The sequence below is a fragment of the Staurois parvus genome, unplaced genomic scaffold (assembly GCF_062004578.1).
Source record: "Staurois parvus isolate SC_StPar_1 unplaced genomic scaffold, SC_StPar_1.0 ptg000165l, whole genome shotgun sequence".
Lineage (NCBI taxonomy): Eukaryota > Metazoa > Chordata > Amphibia > Anura > Ranidae > Staurois > Staurois parvus.
Window position 1 is genome coordinate 5,411,909 of NW_028317961.1, and position 23,803 is coordinate 5,435,711.

Consider the following 23,803-nt stretch of genomic DNA (forward strand, 5'->3'; position numbering starts at 1 on the left):
CAGCCCTCGCAGACCCTCGATATTTACTAGAGCCCCCTCTTGATCCAGCAATATGCAGGAGAGCAACGGCAGCTCTCTATCCTCACTGGCTGAAACAGCACTGCCAGAGAGCCAATGAGGATAAAGCGGGGGGGAAGAGCTGAGCCGTAGCTGTGTGTGTGTGAATAGACATGCAAAGCAGCGGCTCAGAATGGAGCCTGCATGCGTTGCCCAAGAGCAAGCAGCTTGCTCTGGGGGCACTTAGCAGGAGGGAGGGCCAGGAGTGCTGGCAGGGGACCCGAGAAGGAGGATCAGGGCTGCTCTGCTCAGAGCAGATAAGTATGACACGCTACGACACGCTTGTTATTTTTTCTTTTTAATGCCTTTATTATCACTAACACCTTGATCTTGCACATCATGGATTAAACAGCGGGGACACGATATTGCACAGTTTCTGAAGGATTTGCTGTCTGCCTGCTTATATGGTTAGCATCTTGTTGCACCTTGTAACCCAAGATTTACATTGTGTCTAACAAATTCTGACCTGTCTACATGTTGCAACAAAGATCTCAAGACTCATCAGACTAGGCAATTTCTTCCAATCTTCATTAGTACAACTTTAGTGATCCTGTGTCCGTTGTAGCCTCCTTTTCCTGTTCTCAGCTGACAGGAGTCAAATTAATCTCCTAACCTTCCCACATACTTTATGCAGTGTAATTTAATTCACACATACCTCACTCTGACAACATAGGATGCAATACAAAGATAGCAGCCGATTTACTAAATGAGTAAAGAGGTCATTTTGATTAATGTGTCTTCCTTCCTTGGGGACACCCATGCCCCTAATATCCTCATGTCACAGGTACAGATGGTTATGGAAACAACTCTACAGACCATGCTGCAGCATTGCAGCCTAATATTACAGCCTAGACCAGAACTCATCCCAGCCTATAAATACACAATGAAGCTGCAGCACACCAATAGATGTCATCTCTGTGCTTTACTTTCCTGTAAGCCTACCTGTGCAAAGCAACATAGTGATGCCCCTTTCTTTCCAAATACTGCTGCATACAGAATTAGCGGAAGCCAAAAGCAAGACAGATTTACATACTTATACTGTATGAAAATACTTTTATTTTTAAAGAACACGTAAAGATATTAAATATTATTTTCTATATCTGGCTGTGGTTCAACATTAAAAGATTAGCACAGTAGAGCAAATTCCTCTACTTCCTTTGCATTAGTCATTTACTGCAGTCTGCGGAGAGCTTTAATCCAGGTTTTCAACATTTTTGGATGTCTTCAAAAACGGCAACTGTAGTGCATTAACCCGAGTTGTATGTGAACTTATGCTGCTGCCTCCACATGTGCTGCAAAAACTCAGCGTTATCAGTATTGCCCCTTTGAAGACTAGGTAGTACTGATAATGCCACAGTGTAGTCTTAACATGTTAGACCTTTGCCAGTGACACAGCATGCCACTCACTCTTCAGCAGGAAAAGGAACAGGCCAGAGCATCCAGGATGCTAAAGTACATAAGTAAAATACTACATATGTAAAACACAGGGGCTGACAAATATATGGACACACTATATGATTTGCAGGTGTGAAAGTTGCATCTTTCGCGCTGAAAGCGGAAGTGATGCGACACTCTTTTGCTTATGCTGTGTGATAAGAGACCAAATTAACAGGTGGGAAGCCTCATTTTCGTCATTCACTGCATGCGCTGCTAGTAATATGGAGTGATGTCAGAGCTTACTGAGATTCAAAGAGGGCAAATTGTTGGTGCCTGCTCATCTGATGCTCTGTGACTGAAGCTGCGGCGTTGCGAGGTACAGTATCAAAGGTAATGACGGCATATACAGTTTACGGGAAAACATTGTCTGGTAAGCATAAGCGTGATCCACGTGGTTAACTGACTGGAAAAAGAAAAGTACACTGCACAGGATTGTAACCCGAAATAAGAAAACAACTTCTGCAAAAGTGACTGCGGAGCTCAATCTCAGTCTTTCAAAGCCCGTATACACAAAAATTGTGCAGCAGGAACTCCATGAGCAAAACATTCCCGGGCGAGCTGCAATTGCCAAACCACTAGTGACGGATATTAATGCTCCGAAGCGGAGAGAGTGGTGCAACACGTTGGACTATCAATCGTGGACTATCGATCAATGGAAGACTGTAATATAGTCAGATGGTGTTCCCAAACGACAGACGTGTTTACATGTGGCGAACACTGTCCCAAGCTTACAACCAGGACTGTCTTGTGCCAATGGTAAAGCATGGCGATGGTGCAATCATGGTGTGGGCAGCCATATCTTGGTATTCTGTAGGCCACATCATCACCCTCAAAAGGTAGAGTCACTGTCGGCGACTACATACAAATTTTGGCCAACCACGTATACCCCATGGTGCAGACATGGTTTCCCAAAGACAGCACCATTTACCAAAACAGTAATGCTCCAATTCACACAGCTGGTGTTCTCAAATTGTGGTTTTCCACCTCTGGCATCTCTGTGAGAACTGGAATGATGTTTGCATGAAGAGTGGTATTAGATTCCATTATCCACCATCCAAGACTTATATCTTTCAACCCCCAGGAGAAGTCAGGCCATCTTGGATGCCAAAGGCGGTCCAACACCATATGATGTAACAATTTAGTTCTTTTACCTGGTGTTTCCATAAATTTGTCCAATCCCTATTATTTATATATCTCAACATAAGAGTTGAGATATTTTAGTCTTAAATTTTCACACTTTTGTGTAACCCCTTGACGCAGATGTAACACAAATATGTGGCCTCACGGAACTGGGCTTTTTTTCTGTGGGGCCGCCTATTTGCATACCTGTCTTTGTGCTGGGAGCGCGCCGCACAGTGTGCTCCCAGCACAAAGGTGGGGTGTCACTGAGAGCCCCGGGTCCCTTTCTAGTGATATTCCAATTCCAATTCCAGGTCACATGATCGCTGTGATAGCCTCTCACTGGCTATCACAGTGATCATTCACTGTACAGCCCACCCCCTTGTTTTTTTTTCTCTCTGAATGGAGGAGAGAGAAACATTGTATATCTCTCTCTCCTTGCATAAAGAAAAAAAAAAAAAAAACAACTGTTTGTTAAAAAAATAAAGAAAAAATACCTAGATCAAAGCTTGATCTAGTTCAATGCCAGGGTTAGTGTTTGGGTCAAGGACAAAAGTCAGGAGATATATATATATATATATATATATTTATATATATATATATATTTATTATTTTTTTAAATTAGTATCAGTTATTGTCTGTGTGTTTTAGGTAAAAAAGAAAAAAAAAATGTGCATTATTGTTTCTGGGCTGTAGTACAGGTACAAACAACAAATAACATACACATATACTGTATGGTATCGCTGCGATCGTGAAGAGCTGGAATTTTTATTTTGAGTTGTTCTTTGGTGGTAGGTTATGGTAGTAACAAGAAACACAGCTAAATTAAAAAAATAAAAAGTTTTTTTTTTTTTTTACTATTATGGGCCAGTTTTCCTTAATAGAAAAAAAAAAAAATAAGGAGATATCCATTACCATTTACCACCAAATGAAAGCGCAATTTGTCCTGAAAAAAAAAAACGCGGTATAATTCACCTGAATGTACAAAGTAGTTGTGATGATATGTACGATTTTACAAACATGTCAAAGTTGCAAAATTGTGCTTAGGAATTAAGATTTGTTTTAGCCTTAGGAGTGAAGGAGTTAAAGTGTGTTTCCACCTTTCCAGCCATTTACCGAGCATAACTTAAAAAAAAAATTTAATTTGCTGTTAGCATTTTCTTTTGGGGTTTTCTGAAAACTCTCCATGAAAAAAATTCTACTTCTAACTCTACTTTCTCCTTCTATGTAAAACACACGAAGAGGGCTGGGTAGTTATATTAACGATGTCTGTACCATGCTGGTAGATCTTCATTATCAGTTGTACACTAGATGTGCACACGGTCTGTCCTAACAAAGGATTAAGGATTACAAGTCCCTAAAGTATCCCTTGTAAACTATTCTAAACACAAGCTGCTTATAAAGTCCTGTGTATAACCCTACTCGAAAAACAAAACAAAAAAAACTACAAAGGGAAGAATTAAGTTAAGCCAAAGACTTGTAGCACAAGTCGGGGCAAAAACTTCTTTATATATCCTTGTTGCCCATTTCCTACCTTCACTGATTATATCATCCATCTTCTGGTTCACTCAGTAGTTGCTCTGAAATAGCCTATTCATTTTCAAATCAAACCATTACTTCTCTTTGGTTTGCAGTTTGTAAGAGCGGTGGCTACTATGTTTCCTATTCTCCCAGCCACTGGTCTTTGCACATCTCTTCTGTAGCTCTTTCTCCAGGAAGCAGTAATGTAATTTAGCCCCACTTGCAGTGGTGGGCGAACCAAGACTCTCAGACACATTCAACATGTACAGGCCTAGTGTATCTGCCCACATTCACTAGCCCCTGTGGTTGATGGGAACTGTAGTTTCCTTTTACTGAAGCGAGAGGGGAGAGGATATGATGTAATCCCTGCTGTTACATCTCCTCCTAGGCAGAGCAGATGCTGTTATCTTTTGAATTACAGAGATGAGGTCATGAAAATTCAATCAGACTTTTTTTTCCTAAATGGTAAGGATTTTCTCCATTTTATTAACGGTTTAGTTAATCACCCCTTAGTACACCCCCTTTTGTGTAGGGGGTGTACTAAGGGGTGATTTTTTTTGCCTATCCTGGAGTTCTTAATCGAGTTAAATTTAAAATGTTATTTATTTTCCTCTGTGATACCAGAGCTCTTCCATTTTCTTGGTTTTGGGGAAAAGCAAATACTTTAAAACATGAGACAAAGCACATACCCAGCAAAGGCCTCTTCGATGATCTCCGTTTTCTACAAATGAAAAAACAAAAAAATATCAAACATAGTTAAAATGACATTAATTTATATTCATGTGAAATACTTTCAAAAGACAAAGGGGCACCAACACAACCCATGTGGGTTGTGAATTTAGTACATAAGCAGTCAATTGTAATGCAACAGATTATATTATTTATTTTAAACTGCATTTATTTAAAAAAAAAAAAAAACAATTTTCAACACTGTATTCTGCCATCACATGATCGCACAGCATCCTTTTACACATAGCAGGGGCATGTCTGCTCTCTCCCACTCAGATACAGCTTGCTACTCAGGCGCTTGCTATGAGACGCTGTTAATCAAAACAGCAGGGCAGGAGGACATGTTCTTCACTGGCGTTTTAATAGTGAGGATACTGGTGGGAGCCCTGTCAATCAAAACACCAAGGCTGGCCAGGGGGTGTGGTAGCTGAAATGACTACAGAAGATACAGGCACTCCGTGCGCGTGTATGGCATCCGATATCTCCAATTAGAAGGCAGGGGATACAAACTGACTATGTCAGCACAGATCTGCTTTGAATGGTTAGAATGAAAAAGACAAAGATGGAACTGGCAGGATCATCAGGCCTGTGCGATACAAAGAAGAAATACAAAGTAACAGACTACATTTAACTGAAACAAAATAAAATAATAGATTCATATGTGAGATAGAAGTTTTTTGGGTAACGGGTCTAGAAATTAGATTTCTGATATGTTCCAATAATTTCCAGGGACACTGCAGCTCAGTTTTGTCCTGAAGAAGTCGGTGTCACATTTAAGGCTCCTTCAATACTAAACACACAACTGGTATACAACATTTTATTCTGTATCAAGACAAAAGAGAATACAGATTTTTGTGTAAAATTGAAATTCTGCATCTCCCTGGTTTCATGCAGAACATCCCCATTCACAGAAAGCTACTGACTGAACATCAGTTCCCAATAACTCTCCAGTAGAGACCACTGGGCCATTGCCTCAGCTTAGATTTATCTGACACTTTATTTTTTTTTTTTGCCAAACACTTTTACCACCAGTCTGCTCTCCATGTACTTTGTGGTGAATACACATGTCCAAATTAGAGCTGAAATTGCATGATCATGTATTCAAAATACTGTGTAAATGTAATATCCCCATCTAAATTCTCTCCAAGTGTCCATTATGCTAGCAGATATACTGTAAGCTGTAGGTATTCTAGGGGGCAGCAGCTATCGTTACTCCCACTATGCTTGAATGCCAGCCAATTCTCATTTTACAAAAGGCACTTTCAGCAGTAATGGAGCTTGTCCACCCTTTCCTGTACATTTCCTGGCCAATGAGGCAGCTCATTATTAATATAGGCCAACAAGACGTGTGGATGTGTTACATCTCCTCTTCAACACATACTACCCTCTGGCACTCAATTCTCTCTTGCACATAGCATGTGCCATACCTTCTTGTACGTCTCTACAACATATATTTTGCTACTGCCATATGCATAGTACTCCTCTCCAACAAACTGTATACTGCCCACTCTCCTACCTTCTGCATTCCTCTCCACAGCATACTGCCACTACAGTCATGTACTGCCCGACTGCACCCACTGCATACCCTCCGCACTCTTCATCTGCACATACTGGCCACAGTCATACCCTCTGCACTCTTCATCTGCACATACTGGCCAGTCATACCCTCCGCACTCTTCATCTGCACATACTGGCCACAGTCATACCCTCCGCACTCTTCATCTGCAAATACTGGCCACTGTCATACACTCTGCACTCTTCATCTGCACATACTGGCCACAGTCATACCCTCCGCACTCTTCATCTGCACATACTGGCCACTGTCATACACTCTGCACTCTTCATCTGCAAATACTGGCCACAGTCATACCCTCCGCACTCTTCATCTGCACATACTGGCCACAGTCATACCCTCCGCACTCTTCATCTGCACATACTGGCCACAGTCATACCCTCCGCACTCTTTATCTGCAAATACTGGCCACTGTCATACGCTCTGCACTCTTCTCCTACACATCCTGCCCACCATCATATCCTCTGCATTCTTTTCCCACACTAAAAGTCAGGCATCAAACTATCTACACTACTCTCCTGTACATACTGCCCGCTGTCATATCCACTGCACATCCTGCCCACCGTCATACCCTCTGCACTCTTCTCCTGCAAATACTGCCCACAGTCATACCCTCCGCGCTCCTCTCCTGCACATCCTGCCCACCGTCGTACCCTCTGCACTCTTCTTCTGCACATATTGGCCACTGTCGAACACTCTGCACTCTTCTCCTGCATACCCTGCTCCCCCCGTCATATATTCCGCACTCTTCTCCTGCACATACTGCCCACTATCATACCCTCTGCACTCTTCTCCTGCACATACTGCCCACCGTCATACCCTCTGATGCCGGACATTCTGTACATGAGAAGATGTGCAGTGGATATGACAATTGGCAGTATGTACAGGAGATTAGTGCAGATAGCTTAATGCCGGACATTTTGTGCAGGAGAAGAGTGTAAACTTTCTGCACTACTCTTCTGTACATACTGCTCGCTGTCATACCCACTGCACTCTTCTCCTACACATACTATCCACCATGATACCTTCTACAAGCTTCTCAAGTCCCTACTGCATGCTGCAATACCCTCTGCACACCTCATCTGCGCATATAGCCTTCCTGCACCTCCTGCCCATAGTCATACCATCCGCACTCTTCTCCTGCACATACCATCCGCAGTCACACTTTCTGCTCTCTTCTGCATATACCGTCCACCGTCGTACCTTCCGCACTCTTGTCCTACACAAAATGTCCGGCATCAAACTATCTGCACTACTCTCCTGTACATACTGCTCGCTGTCATTCCCACTGCACTCTTCTCCCACACATACTATCCACCTTGATACCATCTGCAAGCCTCTCAAGTCCCTACTGCACATCCTGTCCACCATCATACTCTCCTGCACATCCTGTCCACCATCATACCCCCTGCACTCTTCTGCACATACCGCCTACTGTCATACCCACTGCACTCTTCTCCTGCACATACCGCCTACAGTCATATTCTCCACCACGGGGGGTGTGGAATTTTGAAAAAAAAAAAACTACTTGTCCAGGGACTAAATCGGTGCCCAAATCAACAAATAAATACAGCGGAACTTTGGTCCGCCTAGTATGGTAGCTCTGTGCCACCACAATGGCACATTTATTTATTTCAGGTATTTATATAGCGCCGTCAATTTACACAGCGCTTTACATATGTATTGTATATTCACATCAGTCCCTAACCCTCAAGGGGTGTACAATCTAAAGTCCCTAACTTACATTCATACATACACATACTAGGGATAATTTAGACAGGAGCCAACTAACCTACCAGCTTGTCTTTGGAGTGTGGGAGGAAACCGGAGTACCCGGAGGAAACCCACGCAGGCACGGGGAGAACATGCAAACTCCAGACGAATGGTGCCGTGGCTGCGATTTGAACCAACGACCCTAGTACTGCCAGGGGGAAGTGCTAACCATTTAGCCACTGCGCTGCCCTATACATGTCATGTCACAGATGTGCACCACCAACTCTGTGCGGCTTTTGGATCCTGGCAGAGCCAGCTGACACATCTGCACATCCATCTGAAGACTTCCCTGTTTACAGTCTTTCCCATGTATGCCCAAATCCCTGGGGACCTGGTGCAAGCACAGATCCCTTGCTGGGCTCTCTCAGTACCCAAGCACTGTGGTACATCTGGGGGAGAAACTCTCACCTAGGCAAGAACTTAGGAAGTGTTGCTTTGCAGAACAAATAAAGCAGCTACAAAAAAAAAAAAAAGTAAATTCTAAGGGAGGTTTGGGGGGTAAGGTAGGAGGCAGGGCAGGCCATCATGCTTTATAGAATGAAGGTCCACTTTGAGGTAGAAGCAGCCCCGACTCTGTGGCTCGCTGACTTACCACCACCTCCTCGAAGATGCTCTGTAGCTGGGACTCCATGTTGCCGGCGGTGTGACAACACACAGAGGAGATCACACTGAGAACATTGACCGCACTACCCAAAGGCACACATTCTGCTCCACACTGCCGGCAATAGTCATGCCACCATAATCACTGAATCATGCTCAGCTACAGAAAGTGCCCAGTCTTCTGTTTCCGGGTTAAAGAGTGCAACAAACAAACAGCTCCCCCGGAAAAAAAAACTTCCGGGTCAAAATATGACTTCACGGGTGAGAGGCTAAGGAGCGTGCGCAGTACCTCCACACAGTTCTGTAGCGGCTTCCGTAGCTTTTTTCATGTAGCAGTCTGTGGAATATAAAGGAGACACTCAGCCTCCTCTACTTGTGGCATGAAGCGCTTCTACATTTGATAAAAGTTACATAGCATGCAATTTTCTAATCTCATATTTTCTTTTTTAGACCAGTTTCATGCAGCTTTGAGTGTATCCATGATTTTTTACACGTTTTTCCTGCTGTTTTGCAGTCCCGTAGACTTTGGCCTGTTGTGCACGAGTAAAAAAAATGCCCTGTTTGTACTGATGTGAACTGAGGTGCATGATTGACTATGGAACAGTGCACATACCTGAGTTAAAATCGGTTATACAGCTTTGAGTACAGAGCTGTAAAAAAATAAACATTTTTCATTTGAATGTAGTTTACTCATTTACACTGCTCAACAAAACGCATAGGTGTTTTTTCTGTGCTTCCTGAGCGTTTTTAAAAGACACTTGACTTAAAAACTGCACCAAAAACGCTTCCCAGAGTTTTTCATGCGTTTTCCATTGATTTCAATGGGAAGAGGTGATTTTGAAGCATTTTATTTAACTCGCCAAACATGCCCAAAATTTGCTGCAAGTTTTTACAAAGCACCACAAGTGCAATGCCTCAGTGTGAAAACATACATAGATATGCATTCGCCTACACAGGGAAGCATTTTTCTTGAGCTTTTCAGGCACTTTGCGATTGCCGGCAATCACTGATAGAAAAGAAGGCTGCATTGTTTTCAATGGAGCTCTCCTCCCTGTCAGCTTTCAGCACACTGTTCCGGGATCCCTGGACACAACCTTCCGGAGCAGTTTGTAACAGAGAGGTACACACCCCCGCCCCCTAGTAAAACACTCCCCTCACACAGTTAACCCTTTGATTGTCTCCAAAAGTTAACCCCTTCCTCCCCAGTGCCTTTAGTACAGTGTCAGTTTTTTTTTTTGCACTGATCACTGTATTGGTGTCACTGGTGATGTCAGTGACTCCAAGTCAGTTCCCCCCCAGTGTCAGAATGTCCGCCGCAGTCTCACAGTCCCGCCATAAGTCACTGATCGGCGCCATAAGTCGTTGACTTCCGCCATAAGTTGCTGATCGCCACTATTAGTATAAAAAAAAAATCCAGTATGTATACCGCCATTTGTAAACACTATAACTTTCACGTAAACCAATTTACACGTATTGGGATTTTTTTTAGCAAAGACATGTCGCAGAATACATTTTGGCCGAAATTTATGACGAAATTTGATTTTTAAATTTTTTTTACTGGACATGTATTATAGCAAAAAGTCCAAAATACAGTTTTTTTCCTCAAAATTGTCGGTCTTTTTTTTTATAGCGCAAAAAATAAAAACCGCACAGTCGATCAAATACCACCAAAAGAAAGGCTAATTCGTCGAGAAAAAAATGTAAATTTAATTTTGGTGCAGCGTTGCGTGACTGTGCAATTGTCAGTTAAAGTAATGCAGCGCCGTAACACAAACTGCTTATGTAACCGCTTCCAGAAACGTGTGGAAAAAAATAAATCTTCCATGGACTCAATATGCCTCTCAGCAGATAGCTTAGGGTGTCTACATTCCGAAAAGGGGTCATTTGGGGGTGTTTGTACTGTCCTGGTATTTTAGCACCTCAAGAAATGTGATAAGCAGTCCGAAAGTAAAAGCGGTGTAAATTCCATTATCTATACCATAGTTTGTAGATGCTATAACTTTCACAAAAAACAATCAATATACACTTATTGGGATTTTTTAACAAAAACATGTACCAGAATACATTGTGTTGTAAATTTATGATGAAATTTGAGTTTTTTTGGTTTTTTTATGACAGAAATGAGAAAATATTGTTTTTTTGTTTATAGCGCCAAAAATAAAAAGTGCACAGGTGATCAAATACCACCAAAAGAAAGCTCTATTTGTGTGAAAAAAAGGACATAAATTTCATTTATGTACCGTATTGCATGACCACACAATTGTCAGTTAAACTAGTGCAGCACTGTACAGCAAAAAAATGGCATAAATTGCAGTATCTATACCATAGTTTGTAGACGCTATAACTTCCACACAAAGCAATCAATATACACTTATTGGGATTTTTTTTACCAAAAACATGTAGCAGAATATATTTTGGTCTAAATTTATAGCTAACTTTGAGTTTACTATATATTTTTTATAGCCGAAAGTAAAAAATATAGTTTTTCTTAAACATTTTTGGTCTTTTTTTGTTTTGTAGCACGAAAAATAAAAGCGCACAGGTGATCAAATACCACCGAAAGAAAGCTCTATTTGTGTGAAAAAAGGACATACATTTTGTTTGGGTGCAGCATTGCATGACCGCGCAATCAGTTGAATTAGTGCAGCGCCGAGTAGCAAAAAGAGGTCTGGTCATTAAGGGGGGTAAATCCTCTAGAGGGCAAGTGGTTAAGTAGCAGAGGGGGTTTTCATCAGTTTCAGCTGCTTTGGTGTTAATGAAATTAACAACAGGTGCACTAGATGGGCAACCATGAGACGACCCCCAAAACAGGAATGGCTTTACAGGTGGAGGCCACTGACAGTTTTTTCTCTACTCATCTTTTCTGACTGTTTTCACTAGTTTTACATTTGACTAGGGTCATGGTAGCATGAGGCGATACCTGGACCCTACAGAGGTTGCACAGGCAGGCCAGCTCCTCCAGGATGGCACATCAATATGTGCCATTGCCAGGTTTGCTGTGTCTCCCAGCACAGTCTCAAGAGCATGGAGGAGATTCCAGAAGACAGGCAGTTACTCTAGGAGAGCTGGTAAATATTCCAGATAGGTGACTCTAATTATCCCAGTAGAAACAGGTAATCCAGTGGCGTGCGGTGAATAGTAAAATTGCACATTCTCCAGAAGCGCAATTTACATGTGCATTTTATATATAAAACAGCCATAGGTCCCCTCTGAAATGGAATGGGATGCAGCCTGGTATGGAAAATCTCCTCTATGGATCTGGGCGATTGGATGTCAATCAGAGGTTCCCTTTAAATGTAAGCTGCGGTGGGGTCTGGTAACGGATCTCTCTCCTCTGGGCCCTGGGATGGTCACCTGGGATCCTGGGGGGTTAGATGCTTGATACAGAGCAAACAATAATGGTGCCCATAGTGTAGTATTCCTCACAAAGGTTTATTAAATTGATAAGAATCCAAATAAAATTGAACACACATTAAAAGGTATCCTCAATGGATGAATGACATGCAGCTTAAAGCATTCACAGAAATCCTCAGTGGGTAAAATGACATGCAGCTTAAAGCTGCTTAGTACACTGACCAGCTGGTTAATAAAAATGGCCTCTGGACCTCCGTGATCCGGCAGCGTGATGTGCTATTGCTGGGCAATCGGAAGCCAGTGGAGGGATTGGCAGAGAGGGGTGGCAGACACTGAGTGAATGGTAAGGTAGAGGAGTCTGGCAGCAGCATTCACAAGACTGAAGAGGAGATGGCCTATGGAGAGGTACATGGTACAACAGGCACATATCAGGAATATAAAAAAGAGGTAACAACAGGGTTGTTGATGAACAAGCAGTAAATGTTTACCAAAATTTAAAAAGCAAATGCATAATGGTAATAAAGCTGATCTCCAATCAAATATAAGAAAAAAATTATGCAGCTCAGCACAGGTGCGCAAAATCACGTATAAATACATGATACCAATATCAATGATGGGGCACTATCCTCCTCCTAACCACAGGGGTGCTATGTATTTTTTTTACTTCCACTGACCACCAAACCTGGGGCATTATATGCTCCCACTGGCCTTAGTCTGCTCCCAAAGATGTAAGGACCATAAACTGGCCTTTTGTTTAGAAAGTTTGGAGACCATTGCCCTAGATAATTGTTTTCTGTATGGTCACAAACCAGTATTAACCACTTGCCCTCCAGAGGATATACCACCCCTTGCTGACCAGGCCATTTTCTGCGAAACAGTGCTGTGCTACTTTGACTGACAATTGCGCGGTCATGCAGCGCTGCACCCAAATGCAATTTACATCCTTTTGTTCCCACAAATAGCATGTCAATAAACCAGAAATGAACTCTCCTGCACTCTGAGACCCAGGTGGGTGGCGAATGGATGGAACCAGAACTGGAAAATTCGACCACCAGTGCATATAGGGTTGTGCAGCTCCAAACAAGGCTGGGAAAGCCCGACCAGTACTGCAAAGTGAAACAAAAACGAGAAGCGTACCAACCTTGCACATTACCTCAGTAACCAAAATTTATTAAATACAAAATGATACTCACAAACAGCGAAATAAGTCAGGCATGTAAGTCCTCAGAGGAACTTGAAAGGTAGGAAGCCTGCGCGAGTCCCATCATAGGGGTAGACACTCAGAGTACAGCTGACGTGTTTCGAAGGGCGTCAGAAGGGATGCCTTTCGAAATGCCTAAGCTGTACTATGAGTGTCTACCCCTATGATGGGACTCGTGCAGGCTTCCTACCTTTCAAGTTCCTCTGAGGACTTACATGCCTGACTTATTTTGCTGTTTGTGAGTATCATTTTGTATTTAATACATTTTGGTTACTGAGGTAATGCGCAAGGTTGGTGCGCTTCTCGTTTTTTTTCGGTTTGCAGTCCCACAAATAGAGCTTTCTTTCAGGGGTATTTGATCACCCCTGCTTTTTTTATTTTTCTGCGCTATAAACAAAAAAGATTGACCATTTTGAGAAAAAAACAATATTTTTGACTTTTTGCTATTAAACATGTCCAGTAAAAAAATTTAAAAAATCAAATTTCGTCATAAATTTAGGCCAAAATGTATTCTGCTACATGTCTTTGCTACAAAAAAAAAATCCCAATACGTGTAAATTAATTGGTTTACGTGAAAGTTATAGTGTTTACAAATGGCGGTATATATACTGGAATTTTTTTTTTCACTAGTAATGGCGGCAATCAGCGACTTATAGCAGGAGTGCAGGAATTCTGACACTGGGGGATCTGACTTGGTCTCACTGACATCCTCAGTGACACCAGTACAGTGATCAGTGCTAATAAAAAGCACTGACACTGTACTAATGGCACTGGGCAGAAATGGGTTAACGTGGAGCTATCAAAGGGTTAACTGTGCTGTTTCACTGTGTGCTCTGTGAGTGCTTTACACTGTAAGCACACTGCTTTGTATGGCTCTGCTATGCAAAGCAGTGTGCAGAAGCTGACAGGGGAGAGATCTGTGTTGTTTATACACAGGTCTCTCCCCCGTCGGAAATACTCGGCACAGGTCTCGCCTCAGTCGGGAGATACTCGGCACAGGGCTCTCCCCAGTCGGAGATACTCGGCACAGGTCTCTCCCCAGTCGGAGATACTCGGCACAGGTCTCTCCCCAGTCGGAGATACTCGGCACAGGTCTCTCCCCAGTCGGAGATACTCAGCACAGGGCTCTCCCCAGTCGGAGATACTCGGCACAGGGCTCTCCCCAGTCGGAGATACTCGGCACAGGTCTCTCCCCAGTCGGAGATACTCGGCACAGGTCTCTCCCTAGTCGGAGATACTCGGCACAGGGCTCTCCCCAGTCAGAGATACTCGGCACAGGGCTCTCCCCAGTCGGAGATACTCGACACAGGGCTCTCCCCAGTCGGAGATACTCAACACAGGGCTCTCCCCAGTCTGAGATACTGGGCACATGGCTCTCCCCAGTCGGAGATACTCGGCACAGGGCTCTCCCCAGTCTGAGATACTCGGCACAGGTCTTTCCCCAGTCGGAGATACTCGGCACAGGGCTCTCCCCAGTCGGATATACTCGGCACAGGGCTCTCCCCAGTCAGAGATACTCGGCACAGGGCTCTCGCCAGTCGGAGATACTCGGCACAGGTCTCTCCCCAGTCGGAGATACTCGGCACAGGGCTCTCGCCAGTCGGAGATACTCGGCACAGGTCTCTCCCCAGTCGGAGATACTCGGCACAGGTCTCTCCCTAGTCGGAGATACTCGGCACAGGGCTCTCCCCAGTCGGAGATACTCGGCACAGGGCTCTCCCCAGTCGGAGATACTCGACACAGGGCTCTCCCCAGTCTGAGATACTCGGCACAGGGCTCTCCCCAGTCGGAGATACTCAGCACAGGGCTCTCCCCAGTCGGAGATACTCGGCACAGGTCTTTCCCCAGTCGGAGATACTCGGCACATGACTCTCCCCGGTCTGAGATACTCGGCACAGGGCTCTCCCCGGTCGGAGATACTCGGCACAGGGCTCTCGCCAGTAGGAGATACTCGGCACAGGTCTTTCCCCAGTCGGAGATACTCGGCACAGGGCTCTCCCCAGTCGGATATACTCGGCACAGGGCTCTCCCCAGTCTGAGATACTCGGCACAGGGCTCTCGCCAGTCGGAGATACTCGGCACAGGTCTCTCCCCAGTCGGAGATACTCGGCACCGGGCTCTCGCCAGTCGGAGATACTCGTCACAGGTCTCTCCCCAGTCGGAGATACTCGGCACAGGTCACTCCCCAGTCGGAGATACTCGGCAATCACTCATTCCTATAGGTGCCATACTGTTCTGAGTGGGAGCGTAAGTGGGGAAAACATGTTTTAGACACAATTCCCAATGCGCTGCACATAGAGCAGGTATAGTGAAAAAAAATGCATAGTTATAGGTCCCTATTTTCATGTAGGTAAAGTTCCCTGCTGTTTTGGTCCTGCAGCACTTATATTTTTTTTGGCCTTGAATTAGTGCAAAGTTCGCAAGTGTATAACCTTAAGTTCCCCCTCTGTGGAGTACAGGGTGGCAGCAGGGCTACCTTACAACTGCTGCAAAGCTTAGTGAGCTGTTTTCAGAGAATTCACTTAAAGTATTGCATCCAGTGTGGGCGCGGACTCTCCTAAAATTACGCAATCTGTGAGGTGAAATTGAAGGCTTGGCTGAATTTCAAAATCAATGGTGGCACCATCAGATTACAAAACGTACAAAATTTTTAAAAGAAAATTTGTTTAGAATTTGACCCGTGTATGGCCTGCATTACAGGCCAACCTTCACATAAAACAATCAGCGCTTTTTCCTTAACATATCCTCTACACTCAGTTCAGTTTGTTCATTCTTCTTCTGTTTTCCAACAGATGGAGCACAAGATTCCATGTCACTCTTCTTGGGAACCATGAATGCTGTGACCAGTGGGATGAAGCCCCATGACCCCTTTGTGACCTCATAATCTCCATCCCCTCCTTCCTTTCTGATCAATGCAGTAAAAGTCACCAGCAACCTAAAAACACATTCCATCCATCCATCCTGCATTGCTGCTCTCCGCACCTTGACATTGTACATAGATAAATGTAGACAACTTTCCCACTGGCTGCTGTAGTTTTTCTTTAAGCTTGTGGTGAACAAACAAAATGCTATTTATGTAGGCTACAATAGACTTGCTCAGTATCTAAATGTTTGTTGCTCTCCCTCTATTTTTATGTAAATCTGTTAAACTGGTGTAGTGACTCCCCCTCCCTAGAAAAGGAAAAACCTCCAGCACAGGGGTGGGCTGATATTGCCCCAGGGTGGATCCATGGCCGCAGTGGAGGGTTACAGTGATGAAGGGCACCTGGCACTTTAGTCTTTTGTAGTATTCTGCTCTGGCTCACAAGGGAGAGGGTTAGGGATTCAGATACCTCCAGCAACATGGTTCAAGACTTCATCACACTTCTGCTCCTTCCAAGGGAGTACCAGGATTCTCTGAGGGCAGACTCCAATCTTCCTTCAGCAGGACTTCTTTCCCTGGCTCTCCATTTTGGGTACTGTATGCTCCTTGACAGGCAGCTTGAGGATTCTCCTAGTGGTTGACCAGAGGGGACATAATTATTTATAACCTAGTATTGCTGCAACTCCCTTGTCTATTGCCCTAAGTGCCAATGATTCCTAGTACCAGCAGCCAGGACAACAACACTGAGCTTTGAAGAGAGCCAAGTAAAAGAGTATAAATCAACCTGGGTAAATTTCCACCTGGCAGAACTAAATTTACTAGTCTCTTCTGTTTATGGCAGGTAATAAAATGTGCATTTATAATTTATATATATATTTTTTAGGAGCATATAAAACATTGAAGGTGCAATCTCAGGTTTGATTATACCTACCTTAAGGTTTTGGCCTCAATTGGAGCAACAGTTATTAATTCCAAGATATTCCCACCATTCAAGTACTCCAGTACAGTAGCCAGGAGAGAGAGAGAGAGAGAGAGAGAGAGAGAGAGAGAGAGAGAGAGAGAGAGAGAGAGAGAGAGAGAGAGAGAGAGAGAGAGAGAGAGAGAGATTACATTATAGACATTAAAAATTTCACTTTGTGGAGGAAGATACAGAGATACACACATAGGCAGACAATGCTGTGAGGGATCTTCTCTAAGGAGATGAAAGAAATGGAATGATGAAGGACTCTTACTTTTCTTTAGAATGCTCCACACATATGTGTAACAAATGGGCTTCCCCTGATTCCTTTCAGCACGTAAAGCTCTGCAGTGACACTAGACCACTATCAAATACTTTTCTTAATGAACTTCACCGCCAGCTTCCGACCAGTGGCGGAATGGAAGACCAACATTACCTTCCCAAAGGCCCCTTGTCCAAGAATTCCATAGAAGGTGAATTTTTCCATGGATAGCTCACATGATTTTTCCTTAATGGCACCACTAGATGGGATTGGTGGAGATGTCCCATGGGTTGCGGTGCTGCTGGGTATTGGTTAAAGATTCCTTCCTCCCATCATCATTGCTGAACTATCTGTATGATATTAGAATACTGGACATTTCATTGTGGATGGAAGTCCAGTGAGGGGTGTTCACTTATTAGACCATTGCTGCCTTCAACTAATGGTAGTAGACTGTTGCTTTCTGCAGCTGGCGGTATAGGTCCAAACTTTGTGGCTCTTAGGTGTGAAGACACCAGACATGATGGCTCACTCTTTACATGTCTGGATACTTGAGCCAAGGAAACATTTTTGCTCTCTGTGGAGCTGTTGAATGAAGCCAAGAGAGCCTTCTTGCTCTCATCGTAGGATGGAGTGACCTGGGTCACCTTGGCCTCCATGGTTGTGGTCTGTATAGTTTTCTTGCCATCATTGGTCGATTCAGTGACTTAAATCTCATTGTGCTCTATGGTTGTGGTCTGGGTAGTTTTCTTCATGTCATTGGTTGATGGAGTGACTTGGATCTCCTTGTCCTCCATGGTTGATGTAGTGACTTGGATCCCCTTGTCCTCAATTGTTGATGGAGTGACCTCTCCTCACCAATTTGAGGGGCAGTATTCTCTTCTTTGTTGGTGTTCAGAAGATCCTTCGCCTTTTATCCTCTCTTCCTGTCCATCATACCTCTGCTACCTCACTCCCGACATGCACCTTGTGCAGACCTCATGAATGCACCTAGGTTACTTCTCTTCTTCTCTCCCATACTGAGAGGTTAGGCTGAGGATCTCTGTAACACTGGTCTGCTCCCAGTTGTTATGGGAGATGGATAACTAGGGAGCCAAAGGAGCAAACACCTTGCTATCGGAGGGCACCTCACTTTACCCAAGTACAACGCTTCACAACAGGCTGTTACTTACTTTATATCAGTCCTTGGTTACCTGTAGCAATCACTCAACTCCTCCACTCTGATGCTGAGTTAACCTTCTCCAACTGACTTCTTCATACCCCGTATATGCATAACTGACCCAACTAGTGTAGTATGTCTGCCATTTGATCATCATGCACACCTTTAGTAACTTCAGAACAGGCTCAGGAAAAGTTCAAGAAACTTTACTGAAGGTTTTGTAGGGCAACAAAATAAAGTGTGAACATTGTCCAGAACATTCTGATTCTTACTGACTATTTTGTGGCTGCCCAGGTATACCTCTGACAAGTGATAATTCTGTATGATATTTTTGCTGAGAGTCCATACTTGGAGGTGCTCCAATTGGGTCAGCATCTTTGGGTGGACTACAGGGCCCAGCAGTCCCTCTTTGCAAGGCACTGTTAAAACATCCCTAACTCAGTACCATACTATGGTCCAGAACAGGGACGGACTGACAACTCATGGGGCCCCCGGGCAATAGGGGATCATGGGGCCCCTGTGTCCTTGCCCAAACTCAAAAAAGCCGATGAAAAAGGTACCAGGGGCATCTCATGGGGCCCCCTACTGACCCCGGGCCCTCGGGCAGCGCCCGAGTTTCCAAATGGTCAGTCCGCTCCTGGTCCAGAACCATACACAACTTAGTTACATAGTTAGACTGGCTGAAAAAAGACAAAAGTCCATACAGTTCAACTACAGAAAAAAAAAAAGTTATAATCCTATACCCACAGTTGATCCAGAGGAAGGGAAAAAAAACCCAGCACAGCACGATCCAATTTACACGTGCTGGGAAAAAAAAATCCCTTCCTGATCCCCCGAGAGGCAATTGGATATTCCCTGGATCAACTTTACCTCTAAATGTTGGTATCCAGTTATATTCTGAGTATCTAAGTGATAGGTACACAGGTGTAATACATACAGAATAGCCCTTGGCCCTCAGTCTCCTCTCACCTTATATTAGCAGCACGGGAGGGGGGGGGAGGAGTCTGGGTTCAAAAAGCCCAAGAAAAATTAATAAAAAGTTTAACCTCTCCCCCCCTGCCTGGGCTAGCCAGAGCTCCCTATCTACCATAGGCAACCTATCCACATCTAGAATATTTTATGAACTTCCAGGCCTTCTGGGGACAAAATCATAACTCTCTTGGTGAGGTTGTATCATCCATACTGTATATATGGAGGCAAGGCACCTTTTGGTGAATTTCTGTGGAGGACACAATGTAATGAACATCCTATCCCCATTGTACATTATACAAGGAATAGACAGTGCATTCTGAAAGTATTCAGATTTCCTTCACTCTTTTCAATTTTGTTTTGTTGCAGCCTGATACTACATTTGTTTAAATTTATTTACAGTACTATGTAGACATGCAATGTACAGTACTATGTAGACAGGTAATGTATGATATTATATAGACATGTAATGTACTGTACCATGTAGACATGTAATTTATGGTACTATGTAGACATGTAAAGTACGGTACTATGTAGACATGTAATGTATGGTGCTATGTAGACATGTACTGTACTATGTAGACATGTAATGTACGGTGCTATGTAGACATGTAATGTGTGGTACTATGTAGACATGTAATGTATGGATCTATGTGAGCATGTAATGTATTGTACTATGTAGAAATGTAATGTACAGTACCATGTAGACATGTAAAGACTCTTGTGCAATAACATATAAACTTAGCTGTGCGCCTTATGTGCCGTGCCATATTCTGTCATCATCCCATGCCGGGCCAATGAAAAGGTCTGAAGACTGGCACTCAAAAGAAGAGGGTGGGGGGACTGTTGGACAGTGTAAAGTTAAACAGTGTTTTTTTTAAGGCAATTCTAACCATATATTACATCTATGTTTTCTAAAACAAAAGTTGCCAGTTTTCTCCCTTTAAAGTGCAGGTCATATGATTTCTTTATGTTCCTGAGTGAGTCACAGACCTTCTAGTGGGCATCTATGCTTTGGGGCAGCTACATCACATGAGGAAATTACGTTAGCTGCAGGGTGCTCGTGTTTCCAGAGCAATGAAATGCCAGTATACCCAGCAGCTACACAGGAGGGGAGGAGTGGCTGAAGAGGAATCCATATAACTCAAGCTGGGATAGATGGATGGGCAAGGGAGGGGATGGCGCAGCTTCATACTGACCGTGGAATGTATGGGCACACAGCATGCCTATACAAATAGCGAGATGATATGAGACATAAACTGACCACATTGGCATGGATCGGCAGCCATGCTTAGCGTGGTCAGTTTACTCTCAGGAGGACAGACACAGGCAGGATTAACCAGGTATAATAGCAACATTACAAAGCATATTATTTTGCTTTAAAGAGGCAGAAATGTCATTTTTGTTAGGTTTACAATAGACAGTGCATTTTTGTTAGGTTTACAAACACTTTCATCTTTATTTTTTAACAGACTTTTTTGTGTACAGACCCCTCTATATACAGTGTATCTCGAAACAACACAGGGGTGGGCTATTGAGTGAATGATCACTTTGATAGCCAATCAGAGACTATCACAGTGATCATGTGGTGGAGAACCAGTTCTTCCTGTTAGGAATTATTAGTACAAGACCCAGCATGGTAACTGACAGCTCAGTCTCAGTGCTGGGAGCGCACAGTGGAGCTACAGAAAAAAAGCCCACATCATGGCCGCTGCATATATTTGTTACGGGATTGTAAAGGGTTAATAAAAAATGTGGTTGGTGTATATTGTGTACAATTTAAAAAACGTAAGTGGTGATCTCCAGGTAAGTGTGTTCTCTATTCATTCTGGTTATAGAAGAGACCATTGCTCCTGGGATGAGGCTTCCACATCTATCTGCAAATGCATACAGCAGAGCCCTCTATTTTTATTACAATGTTACTAACAGGATTTAATGAGGTCCCCATTGCTGGCTATGGAACTGAGATAGAAGCTCCACACCACAAGTGAACAGTTCAGATCAGGGGCAGACTGACAACTCATGGGGCCCCCGGGCAATAGGGGATCATGGACACCCAAAAACGCCTATGAAAAAGCCAATGAAAGGTACCAAGGGCATCTCATGGGGCCCCCTACTGACCCCGGGCCCTCGGGCAGTGCCCGAGTGCTCAAATGGTCAGTCCACCCCTGGTTCAGATACAATGTTATTGCAATATCAGGTCAGGCAAAAGATTTTGCCCATCACTGCCCACTTCCAGACAGAAGACACTATATATGGACTGGACCAGTAGTCTCAGGCTCAGGAGTCATCAGTAGTTGGTTTGGTGGCGTTTGCCATCAGGTTTTGAATATTACAATATTGTCCTAGACAGTTTCCGTGGTGCCTTGTTGGTTGCCTGTTGGTACTTCAGAATGATGACCCGAGCATTCCAGTGTGGCCATGAAGGAACCCAAAACTATGAAAGTCAGCAGACCTCTCAATCATTTATACCAGAGGGGGGTATGGGAGCCAAGTTCAGATCATTCATCCCAAAAACGTCAACCGACAAAAATACACCAAACCCCACCCCCCCCCCCCAACACAGTGGCATTGATATCCCCCATCAGCAGCAGACTGGTGAACAGCATGTACAGGAACACTGGGCAAGTCAACAGATTAATCCAATTGGGTCTGGTGGGGCTGTTGTCTGGGATGGTGTAACACCAATAAACACAGCTGAGAAAGGACAGGATGTAATCCCCATACAGCGCCTGTACTGAGGCCAGTGTCGGGTGGTAAACCTGTATAAAGAACAAAGTGTGCAGCACCCTCATAAAGGGTGTGGCCCTGGCAACCCCCAGAATAAACTTTGGGGTCTTCTTTATTTCCTTCCAATGATGCTGCACTGCAGAAATGAGGACGCTTTCCTTGACCTCCATCTTCCTCTTCTGCCGCTAGCTGAATGTGTGGAGACTGAGCCTCAGGCTGAGGTTAAATGCACCATGGGGAAGGACCTGAAGGGTGGAGCTCTTTGTTAAAGTCCCAAGGTTGGAGGTCTTTGGTAAAGCCAGACAGCTGCTGGACAGAATATCTATTGTCTGCATACTGGGGATGTATCCTTCAAAAACTAGAAGAGAAAAAGAACATTAGTGAAAATATTTCCTCCAACCAGAAACAAGAATTTCCCTAATTTCCAGAGTGATCACTGGGACAGGAAGTCAGGGAAACACAAGGAGCAATAACTATTGTGACAGAGGCTATAACCCACTGATGCCCAACCTGTGTCCATTTTGCATTGATTATGCAGCCCTCAGGGCCCCTGCAGACCTTGTTTCTGTCTTTGCTCACATCAATGACGGAAAATATCCTATAGACTACCTTCTAGTAGATAAAGGCCAAATGCAGAGCTAATCTGGATGTTTCAGCACTTTTATTTGTTTGTTTCCAAGGTAGCACACAGGGATGAACTGTTACAATGTAATCTGTAAGAAGGTAACAAGGGAAACCAGGAAAACAATGACTGTTATCAAGGACATTCTTTATCATTCCAGGCTGCAGTAGCCACTGTACAGCCCAATAATTCAGTGTTTGATATTTGGCAGCTGTATGCCCAACTCTTCTTTTATATCTACATATCCAGCCTCAACACAAATGTCTGCAGCAAACACAATGATGGCAATTGTAAATAACTTTCCTTTGTTCAACTGAAATGATTGTAAACCCTCATGTTGTGAAACAACCCATTCAGTTTAAAATAGAAATAAAAGGCAAAATATTTGTGTATCAATATAAAAAACACTATATACACCTTTTTCCCCTAATAAGTGATTACATACCTTCTGTTCTCAGATGCATAAGAACTTGGGGAGGAGAAACTGTAGTACGCTGGTCTTCCCAGTGAAAGGTTGTGAAAGCGCAGCTAGAGAACTGACCATGCTGTGCTCTCATGCCTAGTGTGGTCAGTTAAAAAAAAAAAAAAAGAAACCAGAGGGACTGGCAGGAACACCAGGGATCTTGCACAAAGAAAGCAATACAAAGAGAACAGGATTCTTTTTCATACAAGTACATGGTACAGCAGGCACATATCAAGATTAGGAAATGTAGGGTTTACATATTCTTTAAAGCAGAACTAAATCACATCACAAACTGAAAACACTATTTCATTTATTTTTTATATTTAAAGTAAAGTTACCCATCCATGTCTCCAAGCTTTATTTTTTGGAAAAATCACTTTGAAAAACACCCTCCTAGCATTTGTGGCCTCGGCCAT

General features: G+C 43.7%; 1 protein-coding gene and 1 pseudogene across 2 annotated transcripts in view; both read right to left on the bottom strand.

Annotated features, from left to right (window-relative positions):
* MED23 (mediator complex subunit 23) overlaps window positions 1–9,021 on the bottom strand; it is a 146,415-nt gene extending 137,394 nt beyond the window's left edge. For both annotated transcript variants that reach the window (XM_089676173.1, XM_089676172.1), the window contains exons 1-2: window positions 8,802–9,021; window positions 4,824–4,855 (exon numbers count right to left, since the gene is read on the bottom strand). In XM_089676173.1, coding sequence (XP_089532299.1) covers window positions 4,824–4,855; window positions 8,802–8,840 — 71 coding nt within the window. In that variant the 5' untranslated portion in view covers window positions 8,841–9,021. The remainder of the gene's footprint in view (window positions 1–4,823; window positions 4,856–8,801) is intronic.
* A 12,896-nt stretch (window positions 9,022–21,917) lies between these two features.
* LOC149462848 (transmembrane protein 69-like) lies at window positions 21,918–23,803 on the bottom strand (annotated as a pseudogene).